This window comes from Alternaria ventricosa (genome assembly GCF_023758065.1).
Source record: "Alternaria ventricosa strain BMP 2768 chromosome Unknown scaffold_30, whole genome shotgun sequence".
Taxonomy (NCBI): domain Eukaryota; kingdom Fungi; phylum Ascomycota; class Dothideomycetes; order Pleosporales; family Pleosporaceae; genus Alternaria; species Alternaria ventricosa.
The window spans coordinates 9,920-26,105 of record NW_026055710.1 but is presented as its reverse complement, the minus strand read 5'-3'; the positions used below and the strand labels follow the sequence as shown (position 1 = coordinate 26,105).

At 41.1% G+C, this 16,186-nt stretch overlaps 3 protein-coding genes across 3 annotated transcripts; 2 read left to right on the top strand and 1 right to left on the bottom strand.

Annotated features, from left to right (window-relative positions):
• Positions 1-1,033: 1,033 nt before the first annotated feature.
• On the bottom strand, positions 1,034-3,573 carry J4E93_010389 (uncharacterized protein; the record flags this gene model as incomplete). Its single annotated transcript, XM_049348270.1, has 2 exons — positions 1,034-2,300; positions 2,351-3,573. 2 exons carry the CDS (start codon positions 3,571-3,573, stop codon positions 1,034-1,036), a joined length of 2,490 nt encoding a protein of 829 aa, XP_049194499.1.
• A 550-nt stretch (positions 3,574-4,123) lies between these two features.
• Positions 4,124-5,388, top strand: LYS5 (holo-[acyl-carrier-protein] synthase; the record flags this gene model as incomplete). The annotated part of the gene is made up of 3 exons (XM_049348269.1): positions 4,124-4,182; positions 4,234-4,636; positions 4,684-5,388. 3 exons carry the CDS (start codon positions 4,124-4,126, stop codon positions 5,386-5,388), a joined length of 1,167 nt encoding a protein of 388 aa, XP_049194498.1.
• Positions 5,389-8,792: 3,404 nt separating this feature from the next.
• J4E93_010387 (uncharacterized protein) lies at positions 8,793-9,686 on the top strand (the record flags this gene model as incomplete). Its single annotated transcript, XM_049348268.1, has 1 exon — positions 8,793-9,686. The coding sequence occupies one exon, from the start codon at positions 8,793-8,795 to the stop codon at positions 9,684-9,686; it is 894 nt and encodes a 297-aa protein (XP_049194497.1).
• Between the last annotated feature and the right edge of the window lie 6,500 nt (positions 9,687-16,186).

Sequence of the window (16,186 nt, the reverse complement as noted above, 5' to 3'; positions counted from 1 at the left end):
TAGATATGCACGCGATTATCGTTGAACCTTCCGAAAACGAGCTCACAGATAACCAGTGCGACCCGAGTATGCATCCTTGACATCCTCATGACGTCCCCGCAACCCTGCATGTTGACCTGCCATCTAATGGCACCCCCGCGGGGCGCGGCACGATAGACCAGAGTTGGCTAGCAGGCGACATGGGATGGAGCATACGACAGGGGCTACTGCGTGCTAAGAGTGGTCAAGAGGTGATAAGCGTCGCTTGGCTTGGAAAAGACGGCACAACGAAGCTTTGTTGAAGGCCGCCGAAAAGCTTGGTCGACGTCAAAGGCTTGGGGCGCCAACGGTCTGAAGGCGCTGCACTCAGAAATCCGCGGATTGTTGGAGATCAGTCAAGGCTGCGGGCTCGCATTTGATACAACACTGATTGATGATACTGTTTGTGGAAGTTGGTCTCGTGAGCTGGTTGTAGCTCATGATGCGTACCGGTGTTGGGTCGTGAGGATGCTCCAAAGTGGAGTGAAGACGCGGTGCTGTCCCAAGGGTGGCGCATCCACCGGCTTATCCCCGCATCTGGGGATCTCTGGACACGGCGTACTCGAATCTTAGTCACGACAGCATTCATCATGACTGCAAGGGTGAAGCAATCCTGCATAAGAGCGCATTTAGCGATTGCATCGTCTCGAGCGTGATTGGAAACGAAGACTGGAAGGTAGGCGTTGGGGCTGAGCAATGGTTGCAGGATATCGTATGCAGCCGACGGCCTGGAGGCAGATCTAGCTCCGAAGTTCGCGACCGGCTCGTCGCTCGGCAAAGTTGCTGGACGCCTGGCAGACCACCAGGCTTTCAGAGGTTCTGACACGGGAAATCGGAAGATAATCATGCTTTTCATAGTGATACCGAGACTAAAGTTCGTAGCCCAGAGCGAGAAGGAGAATACAGGAAGTCTAATCGCAGCAAAACGCTCATATACGCCAATTCCCAAATGCAATGCTCACATACTCTTGTTCGTCGTCTATAGGCAAGAAGTTACATGCGTCGTTGAACTGACTCAAGCTCTGCTGGAGACAGCCCGGGAGCTCTCAGCAGAGCTTGCCCATTCTTCCGTGAGTCGCTCGAGTTCGGTCATGCGAAGCGCCTCCTCAACACTCTGGACAAAGTGTCTTGGACCACCACACATTTCGATAATACCGCTCTTGTCAAACAGCTGGTAGACGGGGCTGGACTCTTGCGGCACCCTGCAGAAGAAGACTCTGACATCCCGTTTCCTGTAAGATTCTACAATCTCAGCCAGGACTTGGGCGCCGGCGCCGTCGAGCGACGTGACGCCGTGAACATCAAAGATGACGTTCTTGTTGTGTTCTGCACGGCGAACGCGCGGTAGGGCAGGATGCGCCTTTTCCGTGCCATGGTCTTCCAGGCGACGCAGTCGGGTCTTCAGGTTACCTGTGTTGGCGAAGGTCAAAGGCTCGGGAATCTTGACGATCAAACACCCTTCAATGAACTCGACATCGCCAGGGTGATGTTCCGCATTGGAGAATTGGTTGGTGGTTCCTGGCACACGACCCAGAATTTGAATGCGGGGGCGAACTGAATGACGGATCAAACGCAGGATGGAGAGACCAATACCAACCCCAATACCACGCTTAAGATCCCACACGATGGTGATGAAGAAGATGAGGCCCATCAGGATCAACTCTGACCAGCCACGGATTTTGAGGAAGAACTTGACATCGTGAGGTGCCTCCTCAACGAGCGAGTATGCTACGACTGAGACCATGGCGCAAAGAACGCCTTTAGGTAGGTAGTAGAAATACGGCAGCATGAAGACGGTACACAGAATAGTGATGAGGGACAACAAGACTGAACTCATTGGCGTCAAACCACCGGTGGATGCATTGACCTTGGAGCGACCGTAGCCACCGAAAGCTGGAAGCGCCATGAACAGTCCACCAGTGATGTTTGCAGTGCCCAGAGCGATGAGCTCGCGGTTCGCGCTCAATGGCATCTGGACACCATCCTTGGTGTGGTCACCGCTGCCCAGCGACTTGGCAGCAACGGAGGACTCGAAGAAGCCTAACATAGCAATAATCAAGGCCGTGTTGATGGCGTCGGAAACATACTTGAGATGCGAAGTCTCGAAAGGGAAGTGAATGGTGAATAGTTTGGCGCTGGAGTTGACCTCTCCAAGGACAGCGAGGCCTTGTTGGTCAAGGCGGTATCTCCAGGTAAGCACGGCAGACAGCACGACAACGACAAATCGGTCAGGAATGTAGGCGACATTGGGGTATCGTGGTTGTAATCGCTTCTTGAACTCTCTGCGGATTTGTTAGTGAGTCCAGCATGAAAATGGTGTCTCGCAGCATACCGGAAGAACATGATGATGAAAAAGGCAGTGAAGGACATGGCACATGTGAGGCCATGGGCGCGTCCAATATTGCGAAAGAGAAAGACGACTTTGTCCAAGCAGCTGCCGTGGGATACTTGGTCAGCAGCCAGTCGTGCGAGCCCCATCTGGGGAATGAGTTGGTCTACAAAGATGACTACACCGATGGCGCTGATGAAGCCTCGCAAAAAGGGCCGGCTCAGCACATTGTCAAGGAAACCGAGTCGGAAGAAGCCTGCGATCAGGATGAAAGCACCGGCCATGCACGTCACGATGCCAGCGATCTCGGCATTACGTCTACCGTCGTTGTCGCCGGTAGTGCCCTTCTTGATGTTCTCACGCACGATCTCGCCTATGAGGAGGGAGCCAGGTGCCTCGGGACCAACGATCATCTGCGGACAGGTGCCGAGCACGGCGTATATCAGAGGGTTCAGGGCGAAGCTGTAGAGACCGTGGACGGGCGGCAGGTGGGCGAGGTTGGAGGCATAGGAGAGGGCCATGGGGATGTAGAACGAGGCCATGGTGATGGCTGCGATGAGGTCGCCCTTGAAGTAGCGCCACTTGTACTGCTGCGTCCAGTTGAGGACGGGTATGTAGTACTTGAGGTACATCATGCGCTTGTCTTTGATGCCGTGGCGCTCAGCGAGCCAGCGCGTCGTGCTCATCTTCTGCCCGCTCCCCTTGTTCATGACGCCGTCTGCAAAGGCGTCGCCCAGGAGAGCGTGTGCCTCATCGGGCGCATCGCCCTCTGCCGTCTCGCGTATTCCAGGAAAGGTGCCACCGAAGCTCTGCTCCGAGTGGATGCTACCCGCGAAGCTGCCATAGTTGCGATGTGCCGCCGGCCTTCCCTCGGCCCGGTTGAAGGTGCCCCAGTCCTGCTGGTTCAGCAAGCGCGTGCGCACCGTGGGCTCGAGGTCGATCTCGATGATGCCGCCCGGGGGAGCGACTTCCTCATGGGTTGAGTGTACTGACGTCGCATCCGTCGTCGGGTGGATGCCGTCGGTGGAGAACTCGAGGTCGTGGGGCGCGGCGCTGCTCGACGGCTGGGGCTCGTCGTCGTCGTGGTAGCGGCGGGGACGCATGGTTTCCTCGGGCGAGCTGGACCTGTCCGAGGGCGCATGAGCCTGGCGGAGCTGGCTGGGCGTCGAGGGCGCGTGGGCGTGCCGGGCACTGGCATTGGAAGAGTCGCGCGAATGTGAGGCCATGCTGCGCGATAGTGATAGTGATATCGAGGTGCAAGCACCAGCGAATCGGAGGCGAGGTAATAGCCGTACTATGGACGGCGACGCGAGTGCGAGCAGCTTTTCGCAGCAGCAAGCATAGCGCTCCCGAGGCAGAACAGACGAGAGAAAAGCATGGACGTCGTGGTGCAGCGTATTTTGCACGCCGGCAGAGGATTCTACCTAGCTTCTCACTCCAGCGCCGCCGGCCGTCGAGCAATGCACGTGCGAGTCGCTGCAGTGTCATCCAAACCGCCGCCCCACTACTGGCCAAAATGTCTCAGGCTATGTCATCGCATGTCTCCAGGGCTCTGTCGTCTAACGGCGCAGTGCAGCCCTGCAGTAGCGCCGTTCTCGGAGCTCGAATTTGGAGCCCCGGCGAAAAAGGCCATGGAGTCATCGTGGCCTTCAGTCCGCGCCGACTATTCCCCACACTCCGAGATCCGATACCTCATAAGTAGAGCACATTTAGAGACGGCATTGAATTGAGCACTCCTTTTCAACATCCAAAGACGTCAGTCATCTACCACACACCATGTCGTTCCCTACACTACACGCCCGTGCAGAGGCCAAACCGCTTGAGCACCGTTCATGGTGAGTCCACTATACCCATCTCATGTATATACTGTACTAACAGAATTCCAGCCTCACTCCTACCACCACCAAGAAGCTGCTCGATGCTGGCTACCCCGTTGTCGTCGAGCGCTCGCCCAAGGACCCCAACTACGCCCGCATCTTCAAGGACGAGGAGTTCGAGCAGGCAGGCGCGACCCTCATTGAGGAAGGCGCATACAAGAACGCGCCCAAAGATGACCGCATCATCATCGGATTGAAGGAGCTACCGGAAGACAAGTTCCCGCTCGAGCACACTTTCGTACACTTTGCGCATTGCTACAAGCAACAGGGCGGCTGGGAGAACGTCCTCGCCAGGTTTCCCCGTGGTGGAGGCACCCTGTACGACCTCGAGTTCCTGCAGGATGAATCAGGCAGGCGCGTTGCGGCCTTTGGCTACCACGCGGGTTTTGTCGGCGCTGCCCTGGCCATCAAGGTTAGTCGACCCCACAACTACACTGCTACCATACTGACAGCTGCTAGACCTGGGCATGGCAACTCACCCACCCCAAAGGCGAGCCTCTTCCCGGTCTAGAAACCTTCACCGAAGGACGGGGGTACTACAACAACGAGAGCGAGCTGATCGCCCAGCTCAAGGAGGACGTCGCCGCCGGTGAGAAGGTTGCTGGCCACAAGCCCTCCAGTCTGGTACTAGGTGCCCTCGGACGCTGCGGCTCCGGTGCCGTCGACCTGCTGGAGAAGATTGGCTGCCCAGAGATCAAGAAGTGGGATCTGGCTGAGACCAAGGAGCGCGACGGCCCTTACCCCGAGATTGTTGAGTCCGACATCTTCGTCAACTGCATCTACCTCTCCAAGCCCATCCCGCCCTTTGTCAACAAGGAGAGCCTCCAGTCACCAGGCCGCAGACTCAGTGTCGTCTGCGATGTCTCATGCGACACCACCAACCCACACAACCCCATTCCCATCTACGACATCAACACCACTTTCGACAAGCCCACAGTCGAGGTCCCTGTTGAGGGTGACGGCCCTAGGTTGTCTGTTATTTCCATCGACCACCTGCCGTCGGCGCTACCCCGCGAATCATCAGAGGCCTTCAGCAACGCTCTGCTGCCCAGCCTCATGGCCCTCAAGGACCGAGCATCTACACCAGTATGGCAAGGCGCAGAGAAGCTGTTCCAGGAAAAGGTCCAGACTCTGCCTGGCGGCGTTCCCAAGAAGGAAGTATAGGACTTCTCGCCTGTAGGCTCATCAATGCTGATATGAAGTTACGAAATGAAGAATAGAAATGAATGACCACATGCATGGCACGGCCAACAGCACTTCAACTGGTCCCCTCTCAGTTCATCGATGATCACTTTGCTAATTAAACTCACTTTCCAAGAAGCCTTACCAAAGATTTCCTGACGCTTGTCCTCTGCGTCTATACCTGCTTACATCTCAACATTCCAGAGCATGGGAGAACAAAGTGGTACCGAAACTTGCCGAAGCAGCTAATCTGGGCACTACTCTGTATCTTTACTCCAGAACTGATGGGAATTATGCTTTGTCATTACGAGGCTTTGCGAGCTATCCCGCATACTACAAAGGTCACCAACGTCGCTTTGGTGCAGCAAATCGCCGAAGGCCAACTTGAGAAGGACATGAGCAAGGCACTTTCCCTACATGATTCGGCGGATGATGCAATGAAAAGACGAGCGCTGCCCGTTCAGCGCACCCGAACATTCTCTTGGACAAGACTGCATAGTCACTACGTTCTTCTGGGCGGATCTGTACTTGATCGCAGCGGCTTGGGACCTAACGCGGTCCCCGGTCAGCGCGAGCGTTTTACACTTACAGCAGCCGGAGCACTGAAGCTCGTGGAACTTGATGCCGGGCAGATCCGCGACAAGGGCAAAGCCGACGCTTTCGTCAAAAGCCTGGCGTGTATACAGGCGCTATGGTTCGTGATACAGATTATCGGTCGACTTGGCACAGGCTACCCGATCAGTGTCCTCGAGATCACTACGTTCGCCCACGCTTTGTGCTGCCTAGCGATCTACTTCTTATGGTGGGACAAGCCTTTGGGCGTTGACGCTCCTACCCTCATCAAAGTCTCAGGTGAGCGCAGAGAAAGCATTTGCGCATGGTTACTCATGGCAAGCTGGTCGGGAGCTTCTCGACAAATCTGTTACAAAAGCTACGGCGAGGCTATTGATACTCAATGGATTGGTCATTTGGTATACCGACCTTCCAACGAGCTTCCACTTGTTAGCAGAGACGATGAAACCCGAGCCATCACTGAAAACGGGTCACTGCAAAGGGCAGGAAATCCATTCTTTCTCAAGCCCATGGAAGGGATCCACGACTTCTATTTCGTGACCGCGAGTGGCCCTATCATGGTAGACTGTCTGCCCTCTAAGAGTGGCTGGGTTCTGGCCCTGTCGTCAGCAGGTGTTCGGTGCCTAGAACGAGCTCATCGATCAGGGCCGGACGAGCCTCAATAGGAGATTGCGTACAGCATTCACCGTGCTAAACGAACCAGGCAGTCTAGGGCCAAGAAAAAGCTGCTCAGCGACGCAATGAGGGAATCATGGGAGACTAGACCACACCCAGCAAACGAATACCTAGCATCTCATGCCTTCAACTTTCGCCGTGTCGAAACACTCAACGTTTGTCAACCGCATCATGGCGATACTCCAATCCGGCTCCAAAGAAAACGCCAGACCCAAAGCCAGCCCAACGAATTGCCCTCGTATCAGCGGAAACATCGCTACGCAGCGCGTTGCTGGTCTTCACGTCGCCTCGACCGCATAAAGTGCTTAGTTTCACGTTTCACCGAGCAAATGAAATGTTCCAGATGGAGACATATCATATTCATCGCTTGGAACGCCACACATAGCCTTCCAGAACCAGCAAATCACGTATTGGTGACAATGAGCGGCATGATAGGCACTGCCTATGGAGCGCTGCATCTTCTGGCATGGAATGCTCCGTTCCACACGCGGCCTTAACAAGTACTGTGGCGAGCATTAGCAATTATTGTCACTGCAGCTGTCCACATCATGACCATCTACGCCGTTGCGAGACGCGCTTTGATCTCGCACATCAATTGCAGCCGCGGTGGCGACACTCAATTGGGGACACAGGCGTGGCCATCGTGGCATCCGCCGCTTGCCGCCAAAGTCATCTATGTCTGCGTAATGTTTGGGATGTATCTGCTGTAGGAGTGTTCTCGGGTATACTTGGTCTTCGAATGCTTTATCAGTATACCGTGTGTACCCAAGAGGGCCTACGAGCAACCGACGTGAAGTCGTTACGTACCACATTTCAGCGCTAGGTAGAAGACCAAACGAGACCCATCTCAACGCTCTACGCTGTAGCACTGAGGGTATCACTCATGTCATCTTTGCGAAGGGACGTCTTCGTCGATTACCCACGACGACTCTGTGTGAGCGGAGCCTTGGCAAGTAAGCCGGCCTGACGCGTCAAATGAGGATCAACGCGCGAGAAAGACCGCCCCGCCCCGCCCCAACAACGTTCTTCTCACGCCGAGACACACTCCATCGACAGATCGCGGAGCGCAAAGAACGAGATCATGGCAAATAGACTCTTCCATATTCGCGCGAGTGCTTGCGATGCACCTCAGACCGGGTGTAATATTCGCGCGGCCAACGGTGTCGGAAGTGCGCTCGTCGCTACCCAGAATGTCTGTACTTTCCCGGACGTCTGACGTGACGAACCTCTTATCCTATTCCAGGCGATACCGAATCACCAAGAGCTATTCATGGAAATGGCTTGCATGTAGATCAGATCGATCGCGACGACAACGGTAAGTGTACAGCGCCTGCCCTCGCGGCCATGCTAGAAGAGCCGAGTACCGCGACATAAACCTGAACAACCATCGCGGGATACACCGCCGAATGGTTTGCTAAACACCCGTCTACACTCTCCTCCCTAGTATGGGTGCCTAGCGTTTTTCTTTCTGTTCCAAACCTCTAATTTGCTTAACTTTTGTGCGCAGCCTTTGCGACCCTGGCGAGTGGCTTTGCTGTTGTTTCGGTAAGAACCTTAAAAGCCACGCCAGACACCCGGGGTGAGTGTAGGCGTCGCGGCATGTCAGATTGTCTCGGGCCTACTCAAGCGACCAAATGAACGTTTATAGCACTGTCTTACCTCGATTTCCAAACATCGACTTGTCATCTCATCCATCCATCCACATTTCTCACAACAACCTGGTTTTTCCAAGTATCTCATCCATCCACGTTTCCCACACCAACCTGGTTTATCCACGTACCTCGATCATATAACCTCGGTAGCAAGATACGCGCTCGCCTTTTTACTCGTGGAATCAGCTTCGCTCCTCCTTCGGCTTCTTGAAGCCCCCAGAGTCCATGCATCGATACATGCCTGTCGGGCAGGTGTCCGCGACACGCTCCCGCACCCGACTAGCAATCATAACGGCATGCTGCGTCGTCGTCACTCTCACTATCCTCTCAATCTCTACTCACCCCCTGGAGAAGGCGAGGCAGTATGGGATACTCAAGTCGAGCGAGTCATCCGTGCATGACCCTATACCCAGCATCGTACATTATGTGCAAATAAAAAAGGACGCAAACTCAATCCTGAAGTTTCCATTCTCAAGCTTCTTGACCATGTGCGCCGCAGTCATGTACATTGAGCCGACGCAGATCTACATGCATACCGACTTCAACGACACCGAGATTAGGAATGCCAGCGAGCACGGTGACCGGTGGACCAAGGCAGTCATCAACGCCTTCGCGAACATCACCACCTGGAACCGAGTAGAGGTGCCCAACTTTGCCGGCCAGAACCAGGACCAGGAAATCTCCGCCATCCAGCACAAGTCAGACTTCATCCGCTGGGAGGCCATCGCCAAGATTGGCGGGATCTACATGGATTGGGACGTTGTACCTCTGCGATCTCTGACGCCCCTGCTCGAAGCTGGCTTTGCCTTTATCGGCGGCCGACATTATGGCGGCGCACGCGAAGGCGGTGGCATCAACGGCACCATCAACAACGGAGTCTTCTTGACCAAGCCAAACAGCACAATGGCGCGAATCGTCGTGCGCGAGCAACACGCCGGCTTCGACGGTAAATGGGAAGCAAATCTACAGAGCATGACCAAGATCGCCGAGCGTCTCGTCCCAATCCCGAACGAAGTCTTGATACTGGACCGCACCGCTTTCGCCCCCACACACTGGTTCAAAGAGAGCACCGACCCTCTCTTCAAACCCAACGAAGGCAATCCATCGCCTGTTCCCCAGCTCATTAATTCCACCGACCCAATGGAGCTGTACGACAATGCCATTGCAAACAGACGAAGACGTGCGCAGTGGGAGATGGACTTTTCTTCGACATACATGCTGCATGGATTCGCCATGCATGAGTACTACAAGTACATCAACCCGAGCACTATCTTGAGCAGGACCAGCAACTTTGGAGTCGCGACATACGATATTGTGAGACATATGGTGGAGCAGGGTTATATCAGCGGAAACGAAGGGGATGACAGACCTGAATCATGACAGGTACATACCGACTTGTAGTATAGATTTCATCACGTTCCTGTACAACAGACAAGGTTGTCGCCTGTAAACACGAGGTTACAACTCTATAATTAAAGCATTACAGACTCTTATAGCTAGGTTATCTACCTATATTACTTATAGAGCCTTACTATCTTTATTAAGAAGTACTTATTTAAGGTAGCGAGGCGATACAACTAGTAATAAGATTAGCTTTAGGTAGACTTGCTAACGCTAGAAGAACTTATAGAAAAGAGTAAGAATATAGTTAAGAGCTTATTTAATTAGTGTAGCTTTTAGTATTAAATTTAAGCTACTATTTATGTTTTTAATAAGTTATTAGATCTCTAAGTTTACTATAAGCTATAAAATAAAAATAGAAGTAGAGAATAGAAAGTATATATATAGAAGTATAATTTTGTAAGCTAAGATTTTAGTATTTTTTTACTTTATAATCTATAGCTTAGTTAGTTATAAGCTATTAAAAATATATAATTATATTGTAATTCTTTTTACTATAATATAGGTAAGTATTAGTATTTATAAAATAGTTACTTTACTACTCTAAATTTTAAAAGCTTTAACTATACTAGAGGTAGTAGCGCTAAAAACTTAAGCCTTAGTTTACTTAACGCTTATACCTCTAAATATAAGATTTTAACTTTTTTAGAAATACGTCTTTTTATATACTAGTAATAGACTTCTCTCTTTTTAGACTAGCTTCTACTATAGAATTATTAGTTTACTAATAAAAGAAGTACTTATTAATTATTTTAAGTTATTTTAATTACTTTACCTATAGAGCTATATATACTTAACTTATACAAAATTAAGGTAGATACTCTAATTAATAGACTAGAAGTAGCTCTTTTATTAGATATAGCTATAAACTACTTACTTTAATAATTTAAGTTAGCTTTTAGCTCTATAGTAGTAGGTTATATAAAAGACTAACTCTAAGAGTAAGTACTAATAAAGTAGTAAATAAATTTAACAGCCTAAAAAAAAAAATTCTCTAAGTAGCTATATACTTTAGAAAAGTTTTCTAAGCTTAGCTAAAACTAAACTAAGTTTTTAAAGTTTTTAGCTGAGAATTCTTTTAAGCGTAGCTTATTATAATAGTTTTTTTTTTTTTTAAGTACTATATTATATAGCTATAGAATTTATTATTATATAACTTTTTAAGTATAAATATAATAAATTTTTAATTAAAGCGCTATATACTAGCGCTTTAGCTAAAGAAAATTAAATAAGCTATACTAAAATAGTAATTTACTTATAATACTTATTTTTATTCTTAATATATATAAAATTAGTAACTTTATTTATAATATTTTTTAGACTTATATTTTATATATTACAATTTTGTTTTTTTTTACTTACTTTACTTATACTATAGCTTTTAAGCTTAATACTACTTTTACTCTTAGTACTTACTATATATAATAGAATACAAGTAAGTTTAGTAAGCTTTTATTAGCTTATTAGTAAGTCTTTTCTATCTTTTTACTATCTTTTATAAGCTTTACTAATCTATATAATAGCTTACTAAGCTAATAAAGTAGTAGCGCTAGCACGTTTTTATTAATAAGCTTAAGCTACTTAATTTTAATAGAAATTATAAAATTATTAGTAAAAGGCTAATAGTTTTTAAAATTTATATTTACTATATCTACATTTTTAAAAAAGAGTATTAATAGAATATTTATCTTTTTAATAAGCTTAATAGTAAAACTTATAACTAGTATAAAAACATTAGATTAAATTTACTACTATATATTTTTTCTCTCTTACTTATTTTAACTAAAGCTAACTTTTTAAAGTACTTTTTAAGTTTAAAAATACTATTAGTAGGTTTTATTAGTTAGCTTATAATAAGTTAATATCTTTATACTTTATAACCTAGCTAGTCTATAATATTTTTTTACTTTTGTTTTATAAGTTTTATAAAAAGTATTATAAAAGTTTAAGGTAAAGTTATATTAATAAGCTTTATTTATTTATAACTAAAACCTTTTCTACTAAGCTTATTCTAGTTATAAAGTTTATATAGAACTTATTTAAGAGAAATATATAGCTTATATAGTTTTTAGTAAGTTTTTTACTTTTTTTTTACTTCTTCTTACTAACTTCTATATAACTTTTTACTTTAAAAACTTTAGTTAATATATTTAATATTAAGCTTTACGGGCTTACTTTAATACTATTTTAAATACTTAGTATCTTTATATAATTATTTATACCTTAAAGTATAAAATCTAAAGTAATTCTAGATAGAATTAAGCTACTCTACTTTCTAGTTACGCTAGAGAATAGTAACTAGATTTTAGTAAAGCTTAGTTATTACGTAGGCTCTAGAGCCTACTCCTATTATATTACACTTTATACTATATATAAGTATTTTACTTCTATTTAAAGTCTTTTTACTTCTTTCTAAAGTATTAATATACTATACTTTATACTACGCGCGTTTATACACGTATATTATATCTATCTAAAGTTTTAATATTGCTTACTAAGACTTAGAATAGTAACCTAATATAATACTATTAGATTACTACTATAGCTCTAAAACGCTAAGTTCTATAATTATAGTAATACTTACTATAATTATATTCTATAGCTAATTAAATAGTTACTTCTAATTTACTAATTAGTGCGTTTGCTTTTATCTAGTCTAAGTTAGCTTTAGAAGCCTTATAAGTAGAGTAATTATAATAAGAACTAAAAGTACTTATTTATATATAAATAATAATTTTAAAAATAAGTCTTATAACTTTCTTATATTTACTAACTCTTTAGATTAAAAAAAGTTTTATACTACTTTAATAAAATATTTTACTTTAAAAAAGAAAGCTAATATAGCTTTAAAAAGCTAAGCTTAGATAGCGCGTAATAAAAAGAAAAGTTTTTATTACTCTACTTATAAAGCCTTAGAGATTAAATATAACTTAAAGACTAGAATACCTAATTAGCTAATTAAAGCTTCTATTTTATTACCTATAAGCTAATTACTATAAGTATAGAGTATTAGTATTTAAAGTAGAGCCTAAAGAGCTACTATAGTAAGCTAACGTAACGCTTACGTTAGGTTATTATATAGCTAGGTACTAAGCCTTAGTAGAAAATATTAAAACTTTAGATAGTTACATATTCTATAAATTATAATATATTAATATACTAGATAGATATAAAAATTTTAAATAGAAGTAGCGCGCTTCTATAAGTAAATTAAAAGAGTAAAGTGTAGCCTTATACTTTAAAAAGATCTAATTATTACCTTCTAGTAGGCTAGAAAGTAGAGTTACTAAATCTATCTAGATTTACTATAGATTTTATTCTTACTTCGAGCTTTAAGAATTTTAAGTCTTGTAATTAAGATATTTATTACTATTACTATTTTAAGTTAGTTTATTTATAAGTTATTTTACTATAAGTTTATCTTTTCTTCTCTAGGCCTAAAAGATGAAGCTTATAGTGTACTTTTTTTAAATTATATAATTACATAATTACGTAATAATATATTACTATATTAAACTTAATAGTAAACTTAAAAATCTTTAGTATAAGCCTAGATCTATAACTTACAATACTTATACTAATACTATTTCTACTACTAATATAATTGTTACTTTACATATAATTATAATAGACTATCTACTTTATATCTATTATATATTACTAATAGCTATTTAGGCTATTAACTAGTAGTACTAATACTAGCTCTGTATAATTATATATTTTTAAAAGATAACTTAGTAGGTCTACTACTAGTAAAAGGTTTTTAAACTAATCTAAGATACGTATATTATACTTATATAATTACTTTATACTAGTAATCTATATTCTATATTTAACTATCTATAAGCTATATTAGCTGTATTATATAACTACTAGACTTACTATTTATATTTACTATTATTTATCTATCTATTCTCTATCTATACCAACAAGTTCTAGCTCTTACTACTACTTTTTATACTAAGCTTTGCTACTTATATTTGAGTAGCTTTATAGTTATATACTTTATAAAAAATATTATAAACTTTTTACTTCTACTTATTATACTAATACTCTAAAGTAAACTTAATAAAGTTTTATTTCTATATTACTAGTACTTAACTTTTAGTAATTATAACTTTTAAAGCTTTAAGCTACTTATACTATTATACTATAGAAGTTTTTTTTAGTAGTAAATAAGTCTAAACTAATTAGTATATATAGTCTACTTACTATAAAGATTATAACTACTAACTACTTTTTATAATAAAGCTTATTTAATATTAGCTTGTCTTTAACTTTAAAGTTATAGCTAGTAATATATATTACTTTATTTAGTGTACTAGTGTAGAAATATAAGTATAATATAGTTAAGTAATATAGTATATAATTATAATATAAGTATATTTTCTAAATACTTTATTTTGTAGTAAGTAGTAGTATATATATTTTTTTAAAAGTTTTAAGAATTAAAACTAAGCTATAAAGTTTAATACTTTTAAATATTATATAGAAGTATAAAAGTTAAAAGCTAGTATTCAACTTAGAAACTATAAAAAAAGAGTTATAGGTGTAATTATAGTAGCTGTAAATAGAAACGAAAGTGTAGAAGTAGTAAGTATAATTTAGATAGCTAGAATATAGTAGAGATTCTAAGTTAATTTAAGTTATATATATTATTAAAGCGTACTAGCTAAAAGGCTAAAACTAAAAAAAAAGCTTAAAAAGTAAAAGCTAAGAGCGTAGTCTAGTTATAAAAGAGTAATAGTAAAGAAGTGTATAGTATATTTATAAGAACCTTAATCTAAAAGAAGTATTCTCTATAAAATATTGTTTAAAAATGTTTACAAGTATTAAATAAGTTTAAATAAGTTCTAATAATAAAATATCTTCTTCTGTTCTAGAACTAATTATAACTAGTAACTATTCTATAGTTATTAAAGTTTAAGAGTAGTTATAATTATCTAATAATAGATATATAATTACTTAGCTCTTAGGTAAATAGCTAGAGATTTTATTTTAAGTTTTGTTAATAGTAGAATAGTTATAATATACTTAATTATCTTTAATTACTAATTATCTTTAGTTTTAATAGTTAAAAGCTTAGCTACTTAATTATAGAACTAATTTTTATAATATATTAAAAGTTTCTAAAAGATAGATTTACTAGTTTTATTTTTACTCTACTTTCTTTGAATAGTCTATAATTAAGACTTCTTTTATATAATTACTTACTTACTACTTACTTTTTTATTATTCTCTATATCTTTATACTAATTCTACGCTTTAACTTTATAAATATAAGTAATTATAATATAGCTATTATAGCTATAAATATACTTCTTAAAAAGTAATCTAACTAGAATACCTAGTTTACGCTTTTTAAGTAATACTATGTTAAAACAAGTATATAAACAAAGATTAAATCTATTTTTTTTAATATAATCTATATAAATACTTAGAAGCTTAAGTTCTCTAACCTTTAAGTTCTAGAGCTTATAGCTCTAGCTTCTCTTTCTATAAAACTAACTAAAAATAAAAAGAATAAGTATAATAAAGCTACTTATAAGTATAATACTTTTTTATAAAATTATTACTATAAAACTAGAAAAGTACTATACTTTTAGCTTACACTAACTATAAGTTTAAATAGTAGTAAAAAAAAGATTAATAAGCTTAATAATATTAAGAACTAGATTATATATACTATTATTCTTAAGTACTTATTACTTATAACTATGAGTAATAATAAAAGAATAGTTTAATCTCTATAAAGACTTTTAAAACTATACTTACTTTTACTAATTTAACTATATAGTATCTAGTTTATATAAAGTACTATACTTATTTTTAAAAAACTTATAGAGCTTTTACTAAGAAATACTTTACTAACTAGCTAATATATTACTAAAAAGTTAAGATCTTTAAGCTTTTAAAAAGTAAATTCTTTTATATAATTATAGACTTTCTTACTATAATTAAAAAGTTTAACTCTAAGTAGACTTACTAGTAGTAAAATATTTATTCTTTACTCTAGCTTTAAGAAAAAATAAATTAAGCCTTAGTAATTTTAGTAAAGTATTTAGTATTTTTTTTAAGAAATATAATCTAATTCTAAATAAAAAAGCTAATATAATTTTTAATACTATTATAAGGTAACTCTTTACTTCTACTAAGTTAAATAAGAAGTAGTAAAGCTTACTACTTAAGCTTTACTTTTATAAACTTAATATAAAGTATAAGTAAAAGTTTATTTTATACTTTTAATTAAAGACTATAGTTACTAAATCTAGACTACTTAGTATTATACTTATAAAACTCTCTACTTAAAATAAGTAAAAAATCTAAACACGCTACTATAAAAAAGAGTAGAGTAGCTTATATAGAGAGGTTAGGTAATCTAGCTAGAAGGTAAGCGCTCTAGCTACTAAGTATTTAAGTAATATAGTTCTTATAATTATTTACTTTAAGAAGCTAATTACTTAGTTTAAACCTTTTAT